This window comes from Melozone crissalis, unplaced genomic scaffold (genome assembly GCF_028551555.1).
Source record: "Melozone crissalis strain CALT ecotype California unplaced genomic scaffold, PUWL_Pcris_2 ptg000063l_1, whole genome shotgun sequence".
NCBI classification, from domain to species: domain Eukaryota; kingdom Metazoa; phylum Chordata; class Aves; order Passeriformes; family Passerellidae; genus Melozone; species Melozone crissalis.
In genome coordinates, this window is record NW_026535841.1 from 12,193,951 (window position 1) to 12,217,489 (window position 23,539).

The 23,539-nt window shown below is 46.7% G+C and overlaps 1 protein-coding gene across 1 annotated transcript; it reads left to right on the forward strand.

Moving 5' to 3' along the window:
* The first annotated feature begins 2,357 nt into the window (after window positions 1–2,357).
* Window positions 2,358–22,478, forward strand: PPTC7 (protein phosphatase targeting COQ7). Its single transcript, XM_054289022.1, has 6 exons — window positions 2,358–2,670; window positions 11,548–11,727; window positions 14,354–14,552; window positions 16,645–16,768; window positions 18,383–18,512; window positions 19,818–22,478. The coding sequence occupies exons 1-6, from the start codon at window positions 2,469–2,471 to the stop codon at window positions 19,874–19,876; spliced, it is 894 nt and encodes a 297-aa protein (XP_054144997.1). The 5' UTR covers window positions 2,358–2,468; the 3' UTR covers window positions 19,877–22,478.
* The last annotated feature ends 1,061 nt before the right edge of the window (window positions 22,479–23,539 follow it).

Below are 23,539 nucleotides of genomic sequence, written 5' to 3' on the forward strand. Positions count from 1 at the left end.
TTGGGGTTTTGTGTCACAGGAGCTCAGAGATCCTCTGAATGAAAACCAGGAGCAGTTTTTTTTGTCTGGGTACAACGTCCTCGTGCAGGAGTGACAGAGTTCATCAAAGGTTACTCATTACCATGTACATTTTGAGGTTGTCTGGCTGTCTGGACAGACTTGAGTGGGTGGCCTGAGGTAGGATCATGGGATCATTAAGATTGGAAAAGACTTCCAAGATCAAGCCCAACCTTTGACCAAATATCCCCATGTATCACAAAGTGCCACATCTCATTTTTTGAGCTCTTCAAGGGGTTGTGACTCCACCACTCCCCAGGGAGGCTGTTTGAAAGATTCTCAAGGATGGAGGAGTGTGAAGAGCTCCTGGTGTGCCCTGGCTTGGAGCGTTAGGGAAGCACAGAGTGGTGCTCTGCCAAATGAGTCTGTCAGCCCTGAGCTCACGATGTTCCTCAGTGTTTGAGCCGTGGCTGCTGGGCAAAGTGGCACAGAGAAAACCCTTCCAGCCCTGGAAAACTCAGCATTGAGGCAAGGAGAACTGAGCTTTAGCTGGGGGCGTCCCAGGCTGAGCAGCACAGCCAGGGAACGCAGGACAGGTCACCTTGCACCAGCCTGAGCAGCACAGAACGAGGGTCAGGCCAGGCTGGGCTGGAACGAGACAGGACCTGGACAAGGAAGAGGAAGAAGGAGACTCAAGGAAGGGAAGGAATGATTCTGTTGGGGAAGCTCTGCAAATATGTGCTTCCCTTTGCTGATAAAGGAGGGTGTGAGAGCAGACAAACAAGGCAGCTCCTCTCAGTGCCTCACACCCTGGCAGCAGCACTCCCTTATCTCCAGCACCTTGGCACATTCAGCTGTGCAGCCATTGCCTAACCCACCACTCTGGGCCTGGGCTGCTCCTCCTGTTCATCCCTTTCTCTCTGTTCTAACACGAGGATTTTTAATTTTTTTAAATAAGTTTGGGTACAATTTCGGCTTTAGCTGGATAATTCTCACACTTTGCTCAAAGCCTTTAGCAGTGTGAGAGGGGCAATATTGTCTCTGACAAGGTGCACAGGGACACAATGCCTCCCTGTGATAACGAGGGTGCTTTAGCAGCGTTAGCAGCGTTCCGTGGTGGATGGTGGCACAGAGCTCTTCCTTTCACCGCAGGCAGCTCGTGGGGCAGGTTTCACACCTTCCCCTGCTGTATTTACACCTCCACTATTTGTTGTCTCGGGTTATAGAAGTGGCAGCAGCCTCTCGTGCCTGTACACAGAAGAATTAAACGAATTTGCAGAGCAACCTGCTGGGAACTTCCAAGGGGACAAACCCATTGTTTGCACACACACGACCAGCAGAAAATGAGGAATTGGGTCTTTTTGGGTCTCTGCAGCACTGATGCCTTGAAGTCGTTGCTATTGAAGTTGTCCAGCTGAGCGCTTTGTGTCACTCTCAGCTACAATCATCGTGCCTTTATTTGGTTTGAGCCGTGACTGCACAACACACCCTTCTCGTGAGGCTTTTGTTTGGCATTTCACGTTCCTTAACCAAAATGGATTAACCGCCAGCCTTGCACGGGTTTGCAGAGCTGGCGGTGTCCCCGGTGTCCGCTCCGAGCCGGGCAGAACCGGGCGAGTCCCGCTCGGAACGAACCAAAGCCGGCCCAGCTCCGTGACTCACATAACCGTTCTCAGCAGGCACGGGGCACCGCCGGCCAGCGACTCCCCGCCAGTTATTCGGAGCACGCGAGACACGCGGGGCGTGGAGGGCAAGTATGTGGGTTATGCGCAGCCGCGCTGTGCCCGCTGTGAGAGCGTTCATTAATTGCGTTAATGGCGTTAATTGCGGCCGGCGCCCGGCGGGGGCGGGGGCGCGGACCCCACTCGGCGCCGCGGGGGCTGCCGGGAGCCGCCCGCTGTTATTGTCCCGCAACATGCAAATGAGGCGGGGTGGGGAGCCAATGGGGGGCGGCCGCGCGCCGCTACCGCGCACGCGCGCCGGGAGGCGGGGAGGGGGCGGGGCCGGCCGTGCGCCCCGCCCAGCGCCGGGGCCCTCACCTCACCTCAGCACGCGCGGCGAAGATGGCGGCGGCGGCGGGCGGCGGGGCGCGGGGGTGGCGCGGGCGGCTCTGACCGGGCACCGCGGGCGGCGGGGAGCGAGCCCGGAGCGAGCCCCGAGAGCTCCGCGGGCAGCGGGGAGCTGGCACGGCCCCCCTCGGGGGGCGGGAAGGGTGGCGCGGAAGGCGGGGGCGCTGCCGGCGAGCCCGGCCGTGAGGGGCAGCGTGAGGGGCAGCGCGGGCCGGTGAACCGCAGCCGCGGCCGGAGGGACGAGGCTCCGCGGCGGGCAGGGCTCGGAGCGGCGGCGGCGGCGCGGGCCCGCGGGCAGGGGAAGGAAGGCTGGCGCCCTGCGGCTGGCGCTCGGCGGGCAGGAGGCGGCTGCGCCGGTGGCTCCCCGCGTTCCTGGCGCTCGGCTGCTGGGCGCCCCACGCCATGTTCTCGGTGCTCTCCTACGGCAGGCTGGTGGCGCGGGCGGTCCTGGGCGGCCTGTCGCAGACGGACTCCCGCGACTACAGCCTGGTGACGGCCAGCTGCGGCTTCGGCAAAGATTTCCGCAAGGGCATCCTCAAGAAAGGCATGTGCTACGGGGATGACGCCTGTTTCGTGGCGCGGCACCGCACCGCCGATGTGCTGGGTAAGTGGCCGGGCCGGGGGCTGGGGCGGCTGCGGCCTCGCGGTGTGACCCCCCCCTCCTTCCCGGAGCTGCACATGGCGAGCGCCTCAACGCCGGGCTCAGACAAAGGAGCCGCTGCTGCCTGTCAGTGTCACCGTGAGTTCGCTTTTTTAGCTTCCCAAGGAAGCTCTCGGGCTCTTTGTTGCAGCTCTGCCCGCCTTTGGCATGGGGGATTGTGTGTGCCGGGTGTCCGGGCCCAGTCTGGCGTCTCACCTGTGGGTGTCTGTGAGGCCTGGTGGCTCCAGAACTCAGAAACAGCTCTCCCAGTGCGTTTCGCTTTCTGTCTTTCTTTAAAACCCGAGCCCCATGTACATGCATTGCGTTTAAACAGACAAGATCGCTTGAACAGGCACTTCCTGATTTTAACGCGTGCAATGTCCTTGTCAAGTGAAAGGCAGAGTGACATTGAGACTGGAATCAAATGTCAAACTTCAGTTTCGTTGTTTGTTCTGGCCTGATTGCCCTCTCTGGTTTTGAATCACTGGCGAAATGAATCTTAAGGGTTCAAATTTTAGAAGAGTGAGTAATTATGGAGAATCAATAGAATCTTCAGACTATGAGCAACACTGCTTTTGACAGTGCTTTGACCTTTCTCCTGTGTACTCAAGGTTGAATTTGGCTCTGACACTCTGCACAAGTTAGTCGTGGTGTAACTACCAGAAGCAAATTTTTACCAAAACTTTGACACTTAAAAAAAAAGCTTCCTCCTCCTTGCCCCTGTCCGTGGTTTTTTGTTTTGGTTTTTTTTGTTGTTGTTTTTGCATTTATGTATTTTATACCGGTGGGGTTGCCCTGTGCTATCTCACGCTGTGGAAGTGGCTGGTGGCTCTTCAGTCTGGCGCTGTCGTTGTAACTTGGTTGCCATTTACCAGAGCCGAGAGGTTTTCCTCAGGAAGCTGCAAGTTGGTGCTAGGTAACAGTTATTGCTGCTTGTTCTTAGAGAAGCTGTTACTGTAAGAGTGATGCCGCCGGTCTCAAGATGTGGAAGGTTGGTGGGTGCATTTCAGACACTCATCATCTTCTCTGTGGTGCCTTTTCCAGATAAACTTTGGTGGATTAGAATTAGCTGTTGGACACCCTTCCTTTAGCATGTGACTAACCCTGGCTGCCTTTAAAGTTCATGCTAGACCAGCACTGATAAATAACTGAGCAATTGCTGTTTGCCCTTAAGAGAAATGCAGGATCCCCTGTACTTTGAAGTGGACTCTTTGTGTGGGCAAGAGACAGATTTAGCCCTATTTGATGGTCTTTATGGGTTTTGGCCATATTTGGTAATTACTGTATGTGGACCTACAGTTTGTCTTGTGTTCCTGCTGGAATCAACAGAGGGTTGCATTTCTAAGTTGGTCTTTGCATTCATTTTCATGACAACTTGGAAACAAACAGAATTGTAGCTCCACTTAAGGATCAAACAGCAGAGAGAACAGCTGACCCAGGATGTCCTAAGTACCAAGAACCAAATAATTTAAACAGAAAGCCTGTTGGTTTGTTTGATTTTGGGATTTCTCCCCTAGTAAAGCTATTTTTATGTCAGTTCTTTATTGCTTTTTTAAAGCCCAAAGTCTCTGTACTTTCTGCAGAATGTTCAGGTGGGTTTTGATGCTTCCAGCTTGATGCTCTTTCATCTTCATCTGCAGCTCCTAGGTTTACAGACATGGTTTTCTCCAGTTTCTACTGCTGGGGTCATCTCTACTTTCTCATCCAGCCCTTTTGCACTGCTGCAGAGACACTTTCAGTACCACCAGAGTTTTCCTGCCCTCAATTCCTCTTATTCCCATCACAATTCTGAGGTTCCTCATTATTTTTTTTTAAGCCCCTCCTAAATTTTGTGCTACCTCAGTACCAAACTCTGCACCTCAACAAAACTCCCTGAGCTGCACTGTTGGGTTTCAAACTTCATTTTTTGACATTTAAGGAAGAGGCTCACGTGGTTTGAGGCAAAATGAGCACTTGCCACAGTAAATTCCAAGTGTGCCACTTGGAGTGAGGAGTGTTCAGAGCCAAAGGCAGGTGATGGATGTGGCATTGCCGTGTGCCAGTGCCCTGTGCACAGCCTGCCTGTGTGGGATGGCTTGGGTGTGGTGGAGCAGTGAGGGAATACTCCCAGCCACTTGGCATGAGTGCTTGGGGATTCATTTTCCTAGGTCAAACAAGAGCTGGCTTGGCAGTGTGTTTATAGCAGAATCAAAATGCTAAACACTTCTTTTGTTGTCAGTGTGCTGTGCAGTTCAAAGGCTGAATGTTGAACAGTGTCTTTAGTCTGAGCTTTGTCCTTTCACAGTAAGATCAGCAGAAGGCTGATGAAGGTGCAGGTTCTTTCCAGTCCTCCCGTAGTTGTTCAAGGCTTGTTGCTGGTGTACTTGAATCCTTGAGGGTTTTGTCTCTCATTTTTGCTTTTATCTGGAGCATAATTGTCAATTTTGCATGTTTTCCTCCCATTCTGAGCACAGGGAGAAATGAGAAGCTCAGAACAGGAGTTTTTCCTTAGGGATCACCCTAAGGAAAGGAAATGGCTTTACTGCTAATGTTAATCTCTAGAGCTTTACAATCCAGCCTGTTTCCTTTCTCTGCTGCTTGTACCACGATGTGCTTTTCTGTGCATTCACTGCCAGTGTCTGGGGTGTTCAGATGCTCAGATATTGAAATCTCTCACAGAGATTTGGGGGATGTTCTGTACTGCTCAATGTGTGATGCCTTTGGAACTTTTGAGGACAGAAATCCTGTTTTTCTCAGAGCTGAAAACCAAAACTCTGACACCTCTGTCTTTTCTCATTAGCATGCAAGTAGGATTTTTACTACATAGGAAACGAGCCAAATTTTAAAAATTAACCCAAACAGTTTTACAGTCATTTCACTAAATTATCAAAAGTAAGAATTAAAGCCAAGGTTTTCACCTCTAGAAATGTTGAGATGTCACATGCTGGTGATAGTTTTTTTCCTTAATTTGGGGATCTGCCTTTCCTTGCTTGTTGTGGCCTTATCAGGCTCCCGATGTCTTTGCTGTTTTTATGGATTTTCCGAGCTGTTGTGTGAGTCATTATTGAAACATTGCAGCAGCCAGTGCATCCCGTGACAGCATCACTTATACAATGTCTGTGCTGGGCACAGCTCTGCCTGGAGCCACTGGGACTTGACTCTTCCAAACTATTCCTGTCCCCTGGAGTAAGGAAAAACTGACTGGCTGCAGGAAACTGTGTGTTCACTGCAGAGTTAAAATTTGACAGTTGTTCTGTTTGCTGCAAATCTTTGATTTTTAAAGTTTTTGGAGTGTCTGGGTGCTGCAGGGCAGCTACTCTAAAGTGAAAGGAGCTGCACGTGGTTTGAAAATGTTATCAGCAGCCTGCATAGGAGGTAGATAAAGCTGCAGAGTGACAAAGCCCTGGAATATTGGTAGTGCCATCAGGAAAAGTAAACTTCAGCACCTCAAAGGATTTGTGGGTGAAATGTCAAGGTTGTTCTGGCAGCTGTAGAGGAGGGAGGGATCCTTCCTTGGAAGCCTGAAGGTCAGAGAGGACTGTGTTAAGTGGTTTATTTGGTATCATACCTATTAAAGAGATTGCTGCCTTATCACAACTTATCACACTGAGAGTTGCCCTCCTCCCTCGGAGTCACCTTTCACCCAGTGCCTGGGAGGGCTCAGGGAGGCAGGAGCAGAGCTCTGCACAGCTGCACACCAGCCTCAGCCTGGAGCAGCTCACAGGAAATTTTCTGTTTGACCTGGGAGCATCAGTGCTGGATTTGTAGGGACACTGCAGACTGAGAGCCACCCCATGAACAGTCACAGGCTGACTTTGTGTCAGCAGAGCTGCTCTGGAGCAGCATTGAATGTAACCTCTGAGAATGAAACTCATGTCTGGTTATTCTTCTTTCCCTCAGCTTCTGCAAGGACATTGCACACAAGTACTGAGGTCAGAATTTCCAGCTGAACACTGGTTTTAACTGTAAATGTAATTGATGCTTTTTGATGGCAGCCAGTTTTCCATTCATACCCAGATCTTGGCCTGAAGGAAGAGCAGGTTCTGTCAGAAATCAGAAGGAAATGAGCAAAGCTGAGCTCAGTGCAGGAGTGAGGGTTCATCCTCCCTGTGCTAGGAAGCATTGGAAAATCTCCTGCTCTTTGCTCTGGTTCATCCCTGCTGTGAGTGCTGAGCCTGAGCTGGGCCAGGCTGGCAGGGATTGATTTCAGGGTCTGCCCCCAGCCCCTGCCCTTCCTCAGCAGCTCCACAGCCACTGAACACCTTGAGAAATCAGGTAGTTGTCACTAGGGGATTTTTTATAAAGCCTGCAGAAATAATTCATAGTTCAGTGTTCTCCTGGAGCTCCCCAGATGCACTGAGTGATTTCTCAGGCTTCAATAAAATAGGGAGGAAATTTTCCTGGTAAAAATCTGCTTCAGGAACAAGTGTGCTGTAGTGGGAGGGGAAAACAGATAGAAGGAACTGCTGCTTTCCTCTGGGAGTAGATGCACAATTTAATGTTTTCAGTGTTTCTCCTTCAGTTTGCTCCTCAAGATCATTGCTCACTTTGCCTTTGCTTTTTGCTCCTTGTTGTCACTTACCCAGTTACTCTTCCAGAACCTTTCTATTTTCATGCAAGGGTAGTTTAAGTTTTACTGTACCAGTGTGAATAAGTAACCTTCCCTTCTGTAACTTGTTAGCAGTCACACACCATCTGTCCTCAGGGATTTGTATCTAACTGGGTTATTTCTTTGTCAAACCCTTGAGGGGGGCAGACACCCCTCAGCTCTGACAGATCCAGGGAAGCTGCTGAGGGTCACTGCTGGCTTTCAGCATTGAACTTGGTTTGGATGTAGAACCTGTCTAGGTGTGTGATTTATCCCACCACTGATAAAGCAAGAAATCTTATCATTTTATCTCAGTTCTGATGTTGACAAATACTAGGTGCTATATTTCAGACTTGTGTGGTGCAACTCATTGCACATTTTTTACCATTTGAGCCTCCATATTTGATGCAAAATTCAGTTATAAATATATCCTTTTGATGTTCTTTTAGCAGTGATTCATTGCTATTTCAGGTAAGGATCTCAAGAAATTGAAAGTTCAGTAGGATGTGCTGAGTGCCTTAGAAAGTTAATTGTGGTTGCATGCAAAGGCAGCTCCTGCTGACACACTTGTGCCTGCTGCTTCTCTGTGTGATTTTTATTCTTGGCTGATGCAATATTTCAAAATGTCCAACTCTCAGGAGGTTTTTGGGGCAGGGTGGTGGTTTTGGACTCTGCCCATGGGCAGGTTAATTTGCCAGCTAACCAGAACTGCCCCTCATAACATTATTTATATTAAACAGGGCTCGATCAGTATCAGGGCTTTGTTATGAACTTGCAGGCTGTTTAGTTTATATTTGCTGGGAGCCAGGAGAACACCTGGGTCTCACTCACACCAGTGAGTGGTGAAAAGCAGATATTGCTGCTTTCAGCGCTGCCTGGTTTGCCCTGGGCTCCTGCAGGGAGCTCCTGTGCTGGCAGGCAGAACAGCTTCACATTTGCATTTCAGCTGGAATCTTATCCCAGGTGCTTTTAGCATTTTGAAATCAGCTTTAACAAGTTTCACCACCAGCATCTTCCCTGGCTCAGTTTCAGTGCTGCAGCATCATTCATTTATGCTTTGTCCTGTAACTGCCTGACAGGTGTTTCTCTGAGAGAGATTTTGATATTCTGAGTCTTTGAGGAGCTGGAAAAAGGCAAGCTTTGGATTGACACATGCAGGCAGTATTTTATCTGGCAGGCATATTTCTGTGTTTTCCAGCACAAGGCAATGTAGTGGAGTGTTAACTCAGATTCTGAAAGATCTCTGTAATACAGTTAAATACTTGAGAAGTATTTATTCTTTTGAAGTAATTTATTGTGAAATTTTCAATTGCTTTATTTACAGTGGTGGTTCATCTGGCTGCAGGCATTGCCCTGTCACGTGGATGCTTGTGTAATTTCTGCATGGGCTTGAACAAGGAATAGCCACAGAAATGTTCTTTGTATAAAATTTTCTCGTTTACTGAATGGCATGAATGAAAAAAACTCTACACTGGTTTGTGTACAGTTCAGTTTCAGCAATTCTCAGCCATGCATTTTGTTTTAAATGTCCTGTGATCCCTAATTTTTAACATGGTTAATACTGGAACTCAATGGTTTATGGCTCAAAGGAAAGCCTCAGTATTCGTTGGAAATGTCATTATTTTGAATATATACCTTATTTTCTTCTTGGATGAAAGCAAAGGTATTATATATAAACAGAGCTTGGCATTATTCCTTGGGAGGGATCCTGCCAATAGCAACACCTTTGAATTTTCTTTTGATGACAGAGGGAAAACCTGGTATTAATCAAAGCTGAGTTTTTAGTTTTTGCTACTTCTGGAGTCTGAAACAGTTTCACTCCTTGTTTGCTGTGTACCAAATAGCACAAAGTTTACTTAAGCTTTATTCCTATTTATATTTCATCTATTTCATTAGCAGTTTACTCAAACTATTTCAAAGTCACATATTGCTTTCCCAGGTGAAGCTGCTCAGTTTACAGAGATTGCAGAACGTGAAGGTGCTGGGTTTATTTTAAAACCACATTGAAGGTTGGACAGGATGATTAAAGGTCTTGCCCCAACCCTTTCTAAAGCCCAACCTTTTCCAGCTGGGCCAAGAAATAGAGTTGGTGTGTGCTGAGGGGTGTGGAGGTGCCACAGGAAGGAGCCCCAGGGCTGCTCCTGGTGCAGGGTTGTGTCTGTGTGGGGAGGCAGCAGAGCTGTGCTGTGCTGGGGGATCAGACCCTCTCTCCTCTCAGGTTTGGAGCCACACAGAGCCAGAGGAGCTGTGGGGGATGCAGAGGGTGATGGCTTTGGAGGGCACTGGCAGAACCCACTTAAAGCTGTTTGTGGCTTGCAAAAAGCAGGCAGGAAGGCAGACAGACAAAGGCAGTGCCTGGCTCAGGGGAGGGTATGAAGGTGCTGCCATGATTGCGGATTCACATTTCCTGCCTGCAGTAAGAGATGAACAAAGAAAGGCAGATGGTGTGCTCATTTTTCCTTTAAAAATGGAATGGGTTTTGATGATTAACCTTCTCAGGTGCTTGCTGTGGTGGCTTTCTGGTGCTCTGTGCTAAAGCTGCAGTGTTTGTGTGTCAGGGTTTCCCAATTCTGATCTGAAAGGATTTTCTGGATTGCTTGAGGGAACTCTGTAACTTCTGCTGAGCTTTCTCTGCAAGCCTTGGGAGCCAAGAGCTTTGGGCAGCATTTGTCAAACATCTTTTCATTGCATTAACCCTGTTGGGAGGGAAGCAGTGCAGAAATACATCTGGACTGTGTTCATTTTAAAGGGCAGGAAAACAAATGTTGATCTGGTAACTTCACCTGAAGCTCCATCATTTAACCTGAATTTCTGTTTCATGTTCCAGCTCTAGAACCTTTCCTTTATGATCTCTTGCTCTAGCCTTGTCTGTGTGGCAGCAGAAAGCAAAGGGTTAATCCAGTATTAACCTCAGGTGGTGAGACCTGTAGGGAGAGGATTGATCTGTTCTTGAGGAGTAGAAAAGTCATTTCTGGGAATGCTGGGTGCTTTTGCATGAGCTTCCTCCCAGGAACTGCTCCAAGAGGTGAATGCAGGGATCTGCGTTCCTGTAACATTCTTCTGAGGAGGCACAGGGACAAAGCAGGTGTCTGAAAGGTTGTGCACTATTTTAGGGAGAAATCTGATTAATGTTGATGGGCTGTTCAGAGTCTGGCCACAACCTCCTGGCAGATTACAGTTCACGCCAAGGTCGGCTCTAAACCTTCCAGCTCAGTTTCAGCCGTGTCCCGTGTGAAGGGCACTGGGAGATGAGGAAATTGACTTTTATCTTCTCACTTGCATTTTCATGCCTTTGATCATAGTGGAGTTTTTTCCTGAGGAGACTGTCCTTCAGCACACTCTGAGCATGAAATTCACTTTTTGTGCTTTTATCATGAACATATTTCAGCTTTGCTATGTTTTGAAAATTTCTGTTTTAAATGGTTTTGTCCCCTGCTGAGGATCAAAAAGATTTTGGGAAAAATTTCCACATAGTAGCATTCTAATCTCAAATAATACCTTCAGCAGTGTTTTGCTTTTATCATTTGGGTAATTGGAAGAAGTTCAAAGTTCTCAAACCAAATGAGCAGCAGAAAATGTGTGTGCTGCTCACCTCCCTGTGATCACCCCTTTCCATGGCCACAGTCACTGTTTTCCCTGTTGCTTAGAAGCTTCCCAGGCTTTGGCAGAATTGGTCTAAATTTCCGATATCCAGGTTGTTTTGAATAACTGAAAATTCTCTGGGTCACAGTCAGTTTTCATTCTCTTGCTTGGCTGAAGCTGTAAGCAACAAACTCTCCTTGAAAGGGGCAGGTCCCAGCATTGTGTTGGTTACATGGATTTTAGAAAACACTTGTAAAATGGAGATTTATTTTCTACAGAAATTGAGAACACCAAATAGAAATCATTGTCCTTCATATGAGGAGGTTGTCTGAGAAAAAACTGTGCTGCTGAATAGCAGGAAGAGTTTCTGTGTCATTCTGTACTAGCTAAGATGTTGACCTTCACTTTTGAAATGAATAATGGACTGATGAGAGGTTAATGGGATTGAATCCCCATCTTCCTCATTCTCAGCATTAGACTTCTGCCTTCCCCTCAGCAGTTCAGATTATATTTGGAGATTTGTTGGGGACCTGATATCAGAAGTTACCTTCAAAATACTCAGAAATTTATAATGTTTTCTAGCCAGGTGCCATGTCCTACATTTTAGTTATCAGGAGTGGTGCAAATAATGAACCCCCTTGTTTTGGAAAGCATTTCTGTGGAGGTAACTGTGGTTTTGTGTTTCCTTGCAGGGGTGGCAGATGGTGTTGGTGGCTGGAGAGACTACGGGGTGGACCCTTCTCAGTTCTCAGGGACTCTGATGCGGACGTGTGAGCGTTTGGTGAAGGAAGGACGGTTTGTTCCGAGCAATCCTGTTGGAATTCTCACTGCAGGCTATTGTGAGCTGCTGCAGAACAAAGTCCCTTTGCTTGGTAAGACACCAAAAAGATGTCACTGCAGTCTGGGTTGTTACACATGGGCTTTCTGAAGCGTGCTTGGATCTCTTGTCATTGTCTGCAGCAAATCTGCAGAGTTAACTTCTCTTCATTAACTGAAGGCATAGAAATGCAGTCGCCTTGGTGGCACCCTTATTTTCTCTAAAACTGTTTTAATGAATTTAGTAATGCAGGGAGTGTTGATGTGTGTGTATTTATATATGAAATAAAAGGCTTTCTGTGGGAAGGGTGAATTCACCAGAGTTTGCAGAACGAGTTCTGCAGTGGAACACACTGCACATGTACTCACTCTGTGTTTTATATGTATAAATAACTGTTCTCTGCTGAAAACTCTTTGTGGTGCTGGCTGCAGCTTTCTGCTTCAGCTATGCAAGGAGAAATATTTTCTGAGCATAATTGGATGTAGTTCTGCTCATTTCTGGCCTAACTCTGCTCCTGTTGCCTTTTATGTCCAGTGGACTCAACCCCAGTTGGTTGACTTGAGTAGTTGATATCATACAATCTCTGGTAGCATTATTTTTATAAACTTTGTGGGGGGATTCATTACAGATCTTTCTGAAAGCCAGCTGAAGCAGATGCCTCACATATTCTGTGTCAGCATTGATGGGACACAGGGCATTCAGCAGCCTGGGGACTGGGAGCAGACAGAGGGGCCACCCTCAGCCTCAGCTGGCAGCTCTGCCAAGGGGACACTTCTCTAAAGGACATGAGACCTCCTCTGCTCCAAGAAAGTGTTTGCCCTGCACGAAATGTGCACAGCTCACCTGACCTTAAGCTCCTGTGCCAGAGCAGTGCTGTGTGAGCTATATTTAACTGTCTGCTGAGCTGGGAGCAGATGTTCTGGCATTATACCCCTAAAGAATAGGTTGGAACCTCAGGAGTGACCTTAAGTGTCACAGAAATAGCAGTGGTCAGTAATTACATTTGGGTTTGGGGTGTTGAATGGTGCTTGTTTGTGCAAAGCAGGTGTAGCTGTAAGTGAGCTCCAAAGTGGGGCACTGGCAGGAGCTCTCCCTGTGCCTTTGGAGGCTGGGCCTGACCTTTGCAGGGCTGAAAAGCAGCGTGTGCTGAGTCACAAGATCTGAATTCCACACATGGCCTCCTGGTTACACTCTGCTAATAGAGTTAGAATTTGAAACTAATGATCCTTAGTGTTTCTCCTTTAACTGAGAACAGTATTTTTAGAAGGAGGAATAAAACCCTGGAATTACCACAGCAATGAGCATTTAGAGTTTATTTAAAATAAAGGGACAGGAGAAGACTTCATTAAGGAGGATTCATTGGGCAATAATTTCTCCTTGCTGTTGTGTTTTAATCTTGGATGCTTGGTTCATCAGGATTGAATGCAGCAAATAATGGAAAATAAAACTGAAATGGGAGGAAACTGTGCCATTTATTTAATCACCCTTGTGTTGCAGCACAGTTTTGGACACTGTCACGTGGAAAATCAGATTTTTTTTCCAGAGACACTGCTTTGACTTCATATTCATTAAGGACAGGGAAGGTGCTCTGTGTTCACTGGAGAGCAGATTCAGGGCAAGTGCATTGCAGGGAACTCTGTGTATTAGCCAGGGTATTGTCTGGAACAGGCAATGCCTGGAGCCAGCTGGAATTCTGCACTAGCAAGCCTGTGGTCTGTCCAGCATGGAGCTGTGCTTGGAAAACCCTGCTGGAGGAACATGAGGGCAGGAGGTGAAGAGTTCATGAGCTGGTGATATGGGGCAGAGGTGCTGTGGCTCTGTTTCCCCCTCTTGGGGACTGAAAGGTCTTTTGGTGGCTGTGCTGTCCTGTCCTGTTTGCAGAATGAAGGACTTTGGGTTTCTTTGCAATACAGCATTTTTGTGGCTTGCAACCAAGCTCAGCTGTGGCTACTTCCCAGTGAATGAATGGAGAATTCCTCAGTGCCCTCAGGCATGGCTGGGATAGTTCCAAGCACAATTGACATAATTTTTCTGCTATTACTTTAATTTGGAATTTTATTTGTCTCTGAAACATTTGTTTTCTTAAACTTTTGGAGTTGGTGTGCTGAAGATGTGACAGGATTATTATTTTTAAACCTGAAGCAAGCTCTGCAGAGCCAGGCTGGGAGGAAAAGCATTTCATGTTCTGAGCAGAGAAATGCAGCAGGGCCTAATACTTAATTGCAAACAGTTCTTTACTTGGTGTGGTTTGTTTACAGCTGAGTGAAACTGTGTGGAGAGCTCCTAGCATTGTGTGGATGCTACTAGAATTCTATTATCTCCATGATTTTGGAATTTCAGTATTTTATGTGAGTTCTGTAAATCCGGTCCTATAGCAGAATGTGCTGACACATGTTGGGATGGAAAACTGTAAATAAAGCCAAACAAAACCAGGTATTTGTCAGCATTATGTGTTTACCAAAATCAAAGCAGGAAGAGTAAATTCTACACAAAAATCATAGTTTATATTGCAAAGATTTCTAGCATTTTGCTGGTTTTATTTTATATTAATTCTGCTATTGTTGAGTATTTCCATTTCTCTGCCTTTTAAGCTTTGATGAATGTTGTAATAATTGAACTGTTGGTCAGATCAGAGATAGAACAAGCAGTTTCTGTGGGCTGACTGCAGTGCTGTGTTGCAGGGAGCAGCACAGCATGTATAGTAGTGCTGGACAGGTCAAGTCATCGTTTACACACGGCCAACCTGGGAGATTCTGGGTTCCTGGTGGTCAGAGGGGGAGAGGTCGTCCATCGCTCCGACGAGCAGCAGCATTACTTCAACACTCCCTTCCAGCTGTCCATAGCTCCACCAGAGGCAGAAGGAGTTGTCTTGAGTGACAGGTAAGGGGGAAGAGGAATTTTAATTTTTAATCTGTGCAAAAAGCTGCAGTTTTGCTGCTGTGGGGCTCTTCTGTACCTCATAGGATATAAACACTTACCCAGTCAGGTCCTGCAGCTGCCCCCCTCCCTCTCTGGGTACCATGAACATTTCTCACCTTGTCCTTAACTTTGTACCTCTTGCACACTCTGGATTTATTGGTTTATTCATGGTGGGTTATTCCCACAGCCATGGGCTTGTTCTGATCCATGGGGAGATGTCACCCACTAGAGCTGGAGTGTGGGCAAGGCTGGGTTCCCCAGCAGAGCTTTGTTCCAATCCCTGCCTGTGCTCCCTGGGGACTCTTTGGAGTAGCTAATTTAGATATCTTGGCACTGAGGTTGCAAGTACTTGAAGAATAGAGCAGAGGGACATATGACTGTAACTTGTGTTTCCAACTTGCTGTTTCCAGCAGCATATTGTATTTGACCAAAACCAGCAAAAACACTGTTTGGCAGAACACCAAGCTGGGAATGAGAGTATGAGGAAAGGACAATCTGTTCACAGAAATGAGTTGTTTCAAAGGCAGGCTTGTTCTTGTGTCTTCCCTTAGGAATGTCAGGCTGATCCATCCTGACTTTGTGAATGCAATATGAAAGAAACTCAAAAATAAACAGCTTTCAAATATGTGTTAAAATTCAGCTTTCAGAATGTCTCAGTAATTAAAGTGATATCCTCATCTGAGCACGGGGAGGTGGTAACAGGATCCTCAAAGAATGGCCATGGAATAAAGGGAATGCAGCAGGCAGCTGAAGTGTTGGACTCAACCTGCTTGAGTCTTTTCCAACCTAAATGATTCTATGCAGAATCAGGGCTGATGCAGTAAAAATTGAGACTTTAATCCAAAGTAGCTCTTTCTGAAAGTGTTGGTTAAGCTGTTGAAACTCCTGACTGACCATTCTTGTGTGTGGTTTAATTTCTTCATCCTGCAACTGCTGAGAGGAAGCCAGGGTAGGACTCTGAAATTAGAACCCTTCAGTAATCCAAGCTCTTTGTTAGACTAAAATTAAATGATCCTTTGAAATTTTAGAGCTGTAAAAAAATCTTTCATTTTTCTGAGATTCTCTGTCATCCGTAGGAAGGCGATAAAAACAAAAAGCAGAAGGATAATTGATAATGTCCAGTGGAAGTCAGGGAAGCCAAGTAATCTGAGTCATGCAGTAATAAGGAAAGCACAAGATAAATGTGCTCCCACACTGGAGCTCTGAATCATGATTACAGCTTTCTGCTGGTTCCTGCTCCGTTCCTGACGTTAATTAGTACTCATGCTCCTTGGCGAAACGCTGCTCCTGTCCTTTTCTGTTTGTTGGCCCAGTTCAGTGATGAATTTGGCTATATATGGGCACAGGCAGGCAATCTTAACTCCATCAGCCTCCCTGAAGCTGCACATCAGTTGAGCAAAGCAGCTCCTCTGTGTTTTGGCAGAGCCCAGTGGCCTGGGATGCAGCAATTTCTCCTTTTTACAGAGCCCTGAAGAGTCTTCAAAAACGAAAGGTTTGTTGTTATGTTGCTTCTGACAATCAGATTTTGCAGCAGTATTCATGCCCAAACTGGATGTTTTCTGCTCTTGGTGTTGTGTAATGTGTTAGACACAAGCATTCCAAAAGCCTCTGGTCTCCTGGTAGTGATTTCCAGACATGTTTCATATTCCACTGAATTAGCAAGTGATTCAGAATCCTGAAGTGTTTGGGCCAGGCCTGTTATGAATTGTTCTTTCAAGTATCACTCTCTGACATCTTCTAGATGAGCAGAAGGGACCCTGAGCTGCAATTCTGCTTACTGGTTTCCTTGGAGACACACTCCTGAAGCAGATTAGTTTGCAGGATTGTTCATGTGGGAATTTAAAGTGCAAATCCTGGGTGTGGGAGCTGGAGCAGGAGCTGTTTGCAGTCCCAGGGCCGTGGTGGGGCTTTCCTGACAGCCCTTGCTGCTGCTAAAGCCCCACAGTGAGTGATCATCCCTTCCCCAGAGAGCAGTGCAGGGCTGTGGATGTGCTGTTGGAGGGTGTGTGGTGTCTGTGAGGGCTGCAGTGCTTTAACCTCTGTCCATCCCCAGCCCTGAGGCTGCTGACAGCACCTCCTTCGATGTCCAGCTTGGGGACATCATCCTGACTGCCACAGATGGGCTGTTTGACAACATGCCTGACTACATGATCCTGCAGGAGTTGAAAAAGCTGAAGGTGAGTGTGTGTGTGTGTGTTCTCAAACTCTCACACATTTTGTGCTGGCTGAACCTTTACAGTTCCTTCCTTTACTTCTGAGAGCTGAAACTTTTGTGTTGTATAAAAACCCCTCCACAAAGCTCAGTATCCTGAAAAGGCTTTTCAGGTGATACCCATGTGAGCAGTGCAAGGGACATTGAGCCCAGAGGGATTTCTCTTGGATCTGCATCCAGGCTGAGTCCAGAAGCAGCAGCTTGGGCATAAATTCCCAAATAACAGCTGGATCCATGGCAGTGACTGCTGAGGGAGGGAGAGGAGGGGAAGGGAAGGAGGAGAGAGCAGGGGCTGCCTTTGGCACACACTGCACCTGCAGGTTGGAGAGGGTACACAGGAAAACACAGAGGCCTCTCCTGGGTTACTTGAGGGTGAGCTGACACCTAAAATAACTTTCAGCTTCTCTAAGCAGTAATTCTGACATAGCATGGGCTGTGTGAATTGTGGGTTGCACGCGCAGTGAAAATCTTCAGTCTAATCTTCTGTAAAAAAAAAAATCCTGTCAACTTTTCCACATTAGTGACCACAAATGTTCTTTTTGAATAGTAAGAATACATTAAAATATTTTGGCTGAGAACATTTGGCTTCAGGCTATTTACTTAGAGAAAGGAAAGTACACTTAAGGAGATATCAATATGTATAAACCCCTTGAGGAAAGTATTTGCTGTGAAATGCAAATAAGAGCATTACAGTGTGGTGTCAGGAGAACTTGGCCTCCTCTTATCCTGCAGCTCACAGGTCCCTAATGTGTCACTGGGGCTGCAGCCACCCCACAGCCTTGTCTGTGCAGAGTTTGGCTGTCCTGGCTGGCCACTGGAGTGGGAATTCCCTTGTGGAAGAAAGCTGAGCTCCACCTTTTGGTGTGTTTGGGAAAGGCACTGGTGTTCCCCAAGAGGTTCAGCCAAAAGTTAATCACATAAATGCCTGCTAATTCCCAAACCTGCGGGGAAGGCTCTTGAAATGACAAGGCATTTAAAAATGGTTACAGACAAAAAGAGCAGTGCTTGTCTGTCGTGTTGGCTGCAGTGAGAAAAGCCTGGGAGGAAAGCAGCAGAATTACCGAAACAGGAAATAAAAAGTCCTTAAAATGCAGCCTGGAAAAAGTGTGTGTGCTCTCAGTGCATTTTTCTCATCTGAATTTAAAGTGTCCCTTCTCCCCAAGGGTGCTCCTGTCAGGTGGGGTGAGAGAGCCAGAGGTGCAGGGCTTGCACTCAGGATAAAACAAATTCTTCACCAGAGCCTGCCTGGGAGGGAGGGAGGGAGGGAGGGAAGGTCCTTGCAGGGTGCCTGCAGGGACAGCTGCCAAATGCCCTGTTCCCTTCAGGTGACACAGTTTAGTCTGTTTTGAGTATTATTCTTCTAAGCTTCTAAATTCTGGAAATCCTCCAAACCCAAGCCTTGAGCTGCTGGTGGGGATTTGGGGTCTGGCTGTCCCTTGTGAAGATCCACAGCTGTAACCCAATTTACAAAGGCTAAAGAATGGGCAAGGCTCTGTTTGCAAGGGAAGGTGAGATCAGCACAAAAGCCTCTGTAGGTTTCTGTACAAGCACAAACTCTTTTTTTTCCCCATGAATTCAGAACTCCAACTACGAGAGCATCCAGCAGACTGCACGGAGCATTGCTGAGCAAGCCCACGAGCTGGCCTACGACCCCACGTACATGTCACCCTTTGCACAGTTTGCCTGTGACAATGGATTGAATGTCAGAGGTAAGAGTTTCTCCTCCTCCCCCTGCTGCTGTCCTGGAGACATCTTTAGCAAAGTGAAGTTCTGCTGCTCCAGAATCCTGTAGGAAAACAGAACAGTAGGAATGAGGTTGGCAGAGGAGCACCAAGCTTGTGTGGGGTTTGCAAAGCCCCCAGGGCTGCACAGGGCATCCTGGGCCTGGCAGAGCAGGAGCCTCCTGTGGGGAAGCAGCTGGGGCACAGAGAACACAGCACCCTGATTGGTTTGTTTCTACTGTGATTGTGCATTCCTGCCCCAGGAATCCTGCCTGAGATGAGCTCTCCAGTTCTCCTGTTCATGACTTGGTGTGTAGGTGGTGTTGTGTGAGGGCAGTTTTTTGTTTTGGGTTTTTTTAAGGTCTCTTCTTACTGCTGTGTTTCAGCTGTTTTCTGCCCACTCTTTGGTACATTTGGGATTGGTTTTTTGGTTGAAATTTGCAACCCTTGCATAATTGGCATCCCCATAGTGATCTCTCTGGTTCTACTCTGTTCTAGAAAGGTACTGGCAAAATAGCTGGCAGAGCTCAGAGCCCAAGCAAACATGTTTCTTCTAACAATTTTTTACTTTTATATAAATAAATTAAATTCTGCCAATAAAGTTGTTCTCATCTGTGTATCAGAAGAGCAGGATTTCCTACAAGAACCTTAAGCCCCTTTCCTCAGGTAGCAGCTGTCACACCTGGGCTCTGTATTGCTCCAAGCTCAGTAGGGAGGCTGCAGATCTCCAGAGTCCAAGGGATTGGTTTGACTTCCCACATGGCAAAACCTCTCTTCTGGGCCATTTCTCCAGGATTTGAGTGTGATGCTCTGGCTGTTAGAGGATTGAAAAATAACTATTGAAAATGTTAAGTAGCTTTTAGGAAGAACTGAGGTAATGCAGTGCTGGGGAAGATGCTAAAGAGGTGTTTGATTTACAATGGAAATTCCTGAGGAGATCTGATTTCATGGCAGTTTACATGTAACAAAGCAGTGTCAGGTGTTTTGTGCATTTATTAAAGAGTCTGCTGGAAACAGGCCTTGAGCTCTGCCAGCTACCAGCAATGTTCGAGGTTCTGACCTCCTTTTCATAGTTTGATCTCACTGGAGCTTAAAAGCAGAGTGGTTTTGTTAAATGTCACTGCGCCCCTCGGTTTGGAAAGGAGGTGGGGGAGGCAGAGTTTGTGTCTACTCAAACCAGGTTTTGGACACTTTAACCAGTTTTAAAAGAGCTTTCCTTGGGGAATATCACAGATCATCAGCAGACACCCTCCTGTGGTTTGATGCAATAAGAGGCTTTTGCTTCCATTGCAGGGGGGAAACCAGACGACATCACCGTCCTTCTGTCCATCGTGGCCGAGTACACAGACTGAGGTGCTGCTGCTGCCCGAGCTCCCCGAGCTCCCCGGGCCGTTTCCTGCGGGCAGGATTGTTCCTTCCTTCCTCCCCAGCTGCTCCTGAGCCCGGAGCCTGGCCCCACAGGCAGCTGAGGCCCTTGCTAAGAACCACTCGTAGTCCACTGGTCTTGGTCTGCCAGCAAGAGATAAAGAAGCTCAAGGCTTGGAGCTTGTCTTTGAGAGCTTAGTCCTTGTCTGGAACAGGGGAGGATCCATCCCACAGCGTTGCTGCGTTGGAGATGTGACTTTCCAAGGAGTGGGATTGGCTGGGCACCTTTCACACTAGCTCAGTAGGTAACACCTCTGCACGAGGGCACATTACTCTCTTTCCTAGGAACGTTCTCTGTTGTTGAGGGTGTGTTACAGACCCAGTTCCATAAAGCATTGTCTTGTTCCAGTGATAGCCGAGGTTTCGTGTTTCTGAGCTCCGGTTTTCAGGAGATTTAAAACTGCTGTAAACATTCTGCTCTTGCCATCCATGGTGTCAGCCTTAGGAGCCTTTTCTAGTACGAGATTTCAAACAAACCTAGTTCAAGTTATATGGATGCAAATGTGTTTTGTGATTTCAGGTGCTTAACTGTGATCTTAAAAGTTCTGCAGATCATTCGTCCATAATGGGCCTGGTTCTGGATGTTTTGGCTGTGGATAATTATTATTTTTTTTAAACAAAACTTCTGGCTCAGTCTCAAACAGCCAAGCTGGCCACAGTTGAGGTCTTTCAGCATTTGAACCCATCTCAGCGTGGGATGATGGTAAATGCTACGGTGGGAGGTTGCACAAAACAGCTCAGCCTCAACTCCGAGCGTCTTCACTTTGGGTAGATGATTCTGTTGTTGATATCAAACATAATTTGTGTTAATAATTGCCACTCTCGCTTGTAGAACAGAATATGCTGCACCAGTTTAAGTCCAGTTGATCCTTTCTGACTCCAACAGGCACCTCCTTGCTTCTGCTGCGGCAGCGGCAGCGAGTACAAAAATGGAAACTTAATGAATAATCAGCAAAGCCTACATTTCATTTGAACTAAAGTTTAGGGGTTTCAATGATCCTTAATGATGTTTACAGTTATCTAACAGCCACTTTGCAATATGACATTTCCTTTTCAATGACAGTAGCTCACGTTTGTCCCCCCTTTTCCAGCCAGCTTTCCTTTTCCTTTCCTGAGGCTCATATGAAAGCTGAGAGCTGTAAAGATATATATATTTTTGGTCAGTTTTTCATTAACTTTTTTGCTGGTAGAGAAGTATGTAGAAATAAATTAAAGCCATGTTTTTATATATAAAAAGTCGGGTAATGTTGCTGTTTAGGTGAGTGCAGTTAAACTTGGTCAGTAAGGAATCTTGCCTGCTCTCAAGAGGAGATTTTTACTACCTGGTTTATTGTATTAAAACTGTTTAAGTTTGAGGTTACCTCAACTTGTTTAAAGAATTTTTGTGGACTTGTACTGTATATTTGCGTAACTATGTCAAGCTTTTATTTAAGGTCATTTAACATGTACCATGTACATGTCATTTTACTATATTTCAGTGCATCATGCTTGTAACAGGCATTTCATTTATAATAAGTGATTAATTTGGGAGCTCTTCAGTAATTTATCTGCTATTCCTCAATTGGCATAATGTTAGATATCTACTTTAAATCACCTTGTAATTACTCGTCAAAATGCCTTAACTACCCTAACTTGACCAAAATAGGATTTTGGTGAGGGTATGGGGAGGATTATATTAATGAAGAAAAATTAATTAGTTTTGCGACACACGAACAGTGAGTGGTGGAGAACTTTGCACAACCTGTCAGTCCTTGTTGTTTTTAACCTGAACAAGCTGTCTCTGGCTGTCTTGGAGGAATGTATTCACATGCAGAACAGGGCTTTGTTTCTCGTTTGGGAGGGGCCTTTCTCTCCCACTCTGGCTGTCTTTACATTTATCCAGTATTTACTGCACGCTTCTGGATTAGAGCAGATTTGATCAATTCTTCTTTTCCTTTGCCCCCTGGCCCCGGGCTGTTCTCTGCTCTCAGCACAGTCCCCAGCCCTCCCTGTTCCCCTTCCCGGCTTTCCAGAGCTTTCCCTGGGGACGTGTGCGGGGCAGAGGGTCTGGAATCCCCCAGTTCCTCCCTGTCTGTGTCCACAAAGCCGTTTGCCTCATATCACACCATGACCTGTTGGGTTTTTTTAAATAAAGAACAAATTTGAGTTTTGATTTACAAATCATGAGTTTTTCCCTCACCGGGCACACCAAAGACCAGTAAAGCTTTTAGCTTTTCCATCTGTTTATAAAGCAATACTGTATTATAAAGAATTGATATTTTTATCACATGCTTGATTGTTTTGGGTTTTTTTTAAGACGTGCACTCTGAACATATCAAACCTGATTTTTTCCTATGAACTTAACGCTGTCTGCGCACAACTGATCTTTGGAGAAGGAAAGGACAGGGCCCATCCTATCAAAAATAATTCCCAGCGATGCATGAAGCAGGAACACGTGCTAGGGTTAGGTCAGTGGGAATGTTCACGAGAGGAATGTACAGGAGAGGTGTTTGCTGAGCCTTGGAGCTGCTGCAGAGGTTGTGGTTTGTGTTGGGAGCAGGGGCCTGGAGGAACAGGAGGAACCCAGGATCAATGGGTGTTTCATCCCCCAGGAACCCGGGATCGCTGCAGCAGCGGCCGCAGGGGTTGGGTGGGACAGGGTGGAATGTGGTGAACTGGAGAAGCTCTGTGGTTTTTGCTGTTTTCCTGGCTATCTTTGGGAGAGCTGCCACATACAGTCCTAAATGTCCTTGTCAGGCTGAAAACAAAACCAAACCAAAAACCAGATTTGGGACCAGGCAGTTACAAGTGAGTCAAGAAGGGAGGGGTGATGATCTGGCAGGGATGGGAGGATTTGGTGATGGAATTTCCATCCTTTGTCCAGAGGAGGAGCAGCTGCTGTGTGGAGAACCCGACTGTATGCAGTAGTTTCTGACAAAGATAGCTGAAACAATGAAGCAAATCTGAGTCTGTATCTGAGGATGCTTTTTTGTTGCTGTTAAAATGAGACTATCATCTATGCTTACCCAAGAGGCAATTATGTGAATTTCATGTCTGAGGTATAACTTATGCAGGAATAGTTCTGTAAATACATTTAAATAAATTGTAAAGATATTTAATAAATATAGTATTTATACTAAAATGTGCTTTTTAAAGTCAAGTTGCCTGCAAACCCTCTGTTTGTCGATGTGGGGATGTGGTTGGTGGCACAGAGGCACAGCCAGGCCGGGGGGCTGGGCTGTCACTGTGACCTCCCTGCCCTGCTCTCAGCCACACCTGGGTGACACCCAACGCCTTCTGCAGCAGCCTGGCAGACAGATAAGGCTCCTTTAATTGACTGGGAATTTCAGTGTTGTGTTCCAGTGGGACTTTGGAAACCTGCACTGCCCCTGATGTGTGCTGGGAGAGATACAGGGAAGGAGAAGAATAATGCAAGTCTCAAACACAAACCTTTATTTTTTAAATGCAGTCCTGTGACAATTTTGGTTTTTCAGTTAAAGGCTGCTTCTAGAGAACCTGTAAAACCTGAGTTCCCCCTTAACCAGAACAGCAGCTTCATGTGCCTGATGTGGTAACAGAGCTTGGATTCAAACTGAGCCTCTCTCCTGTGA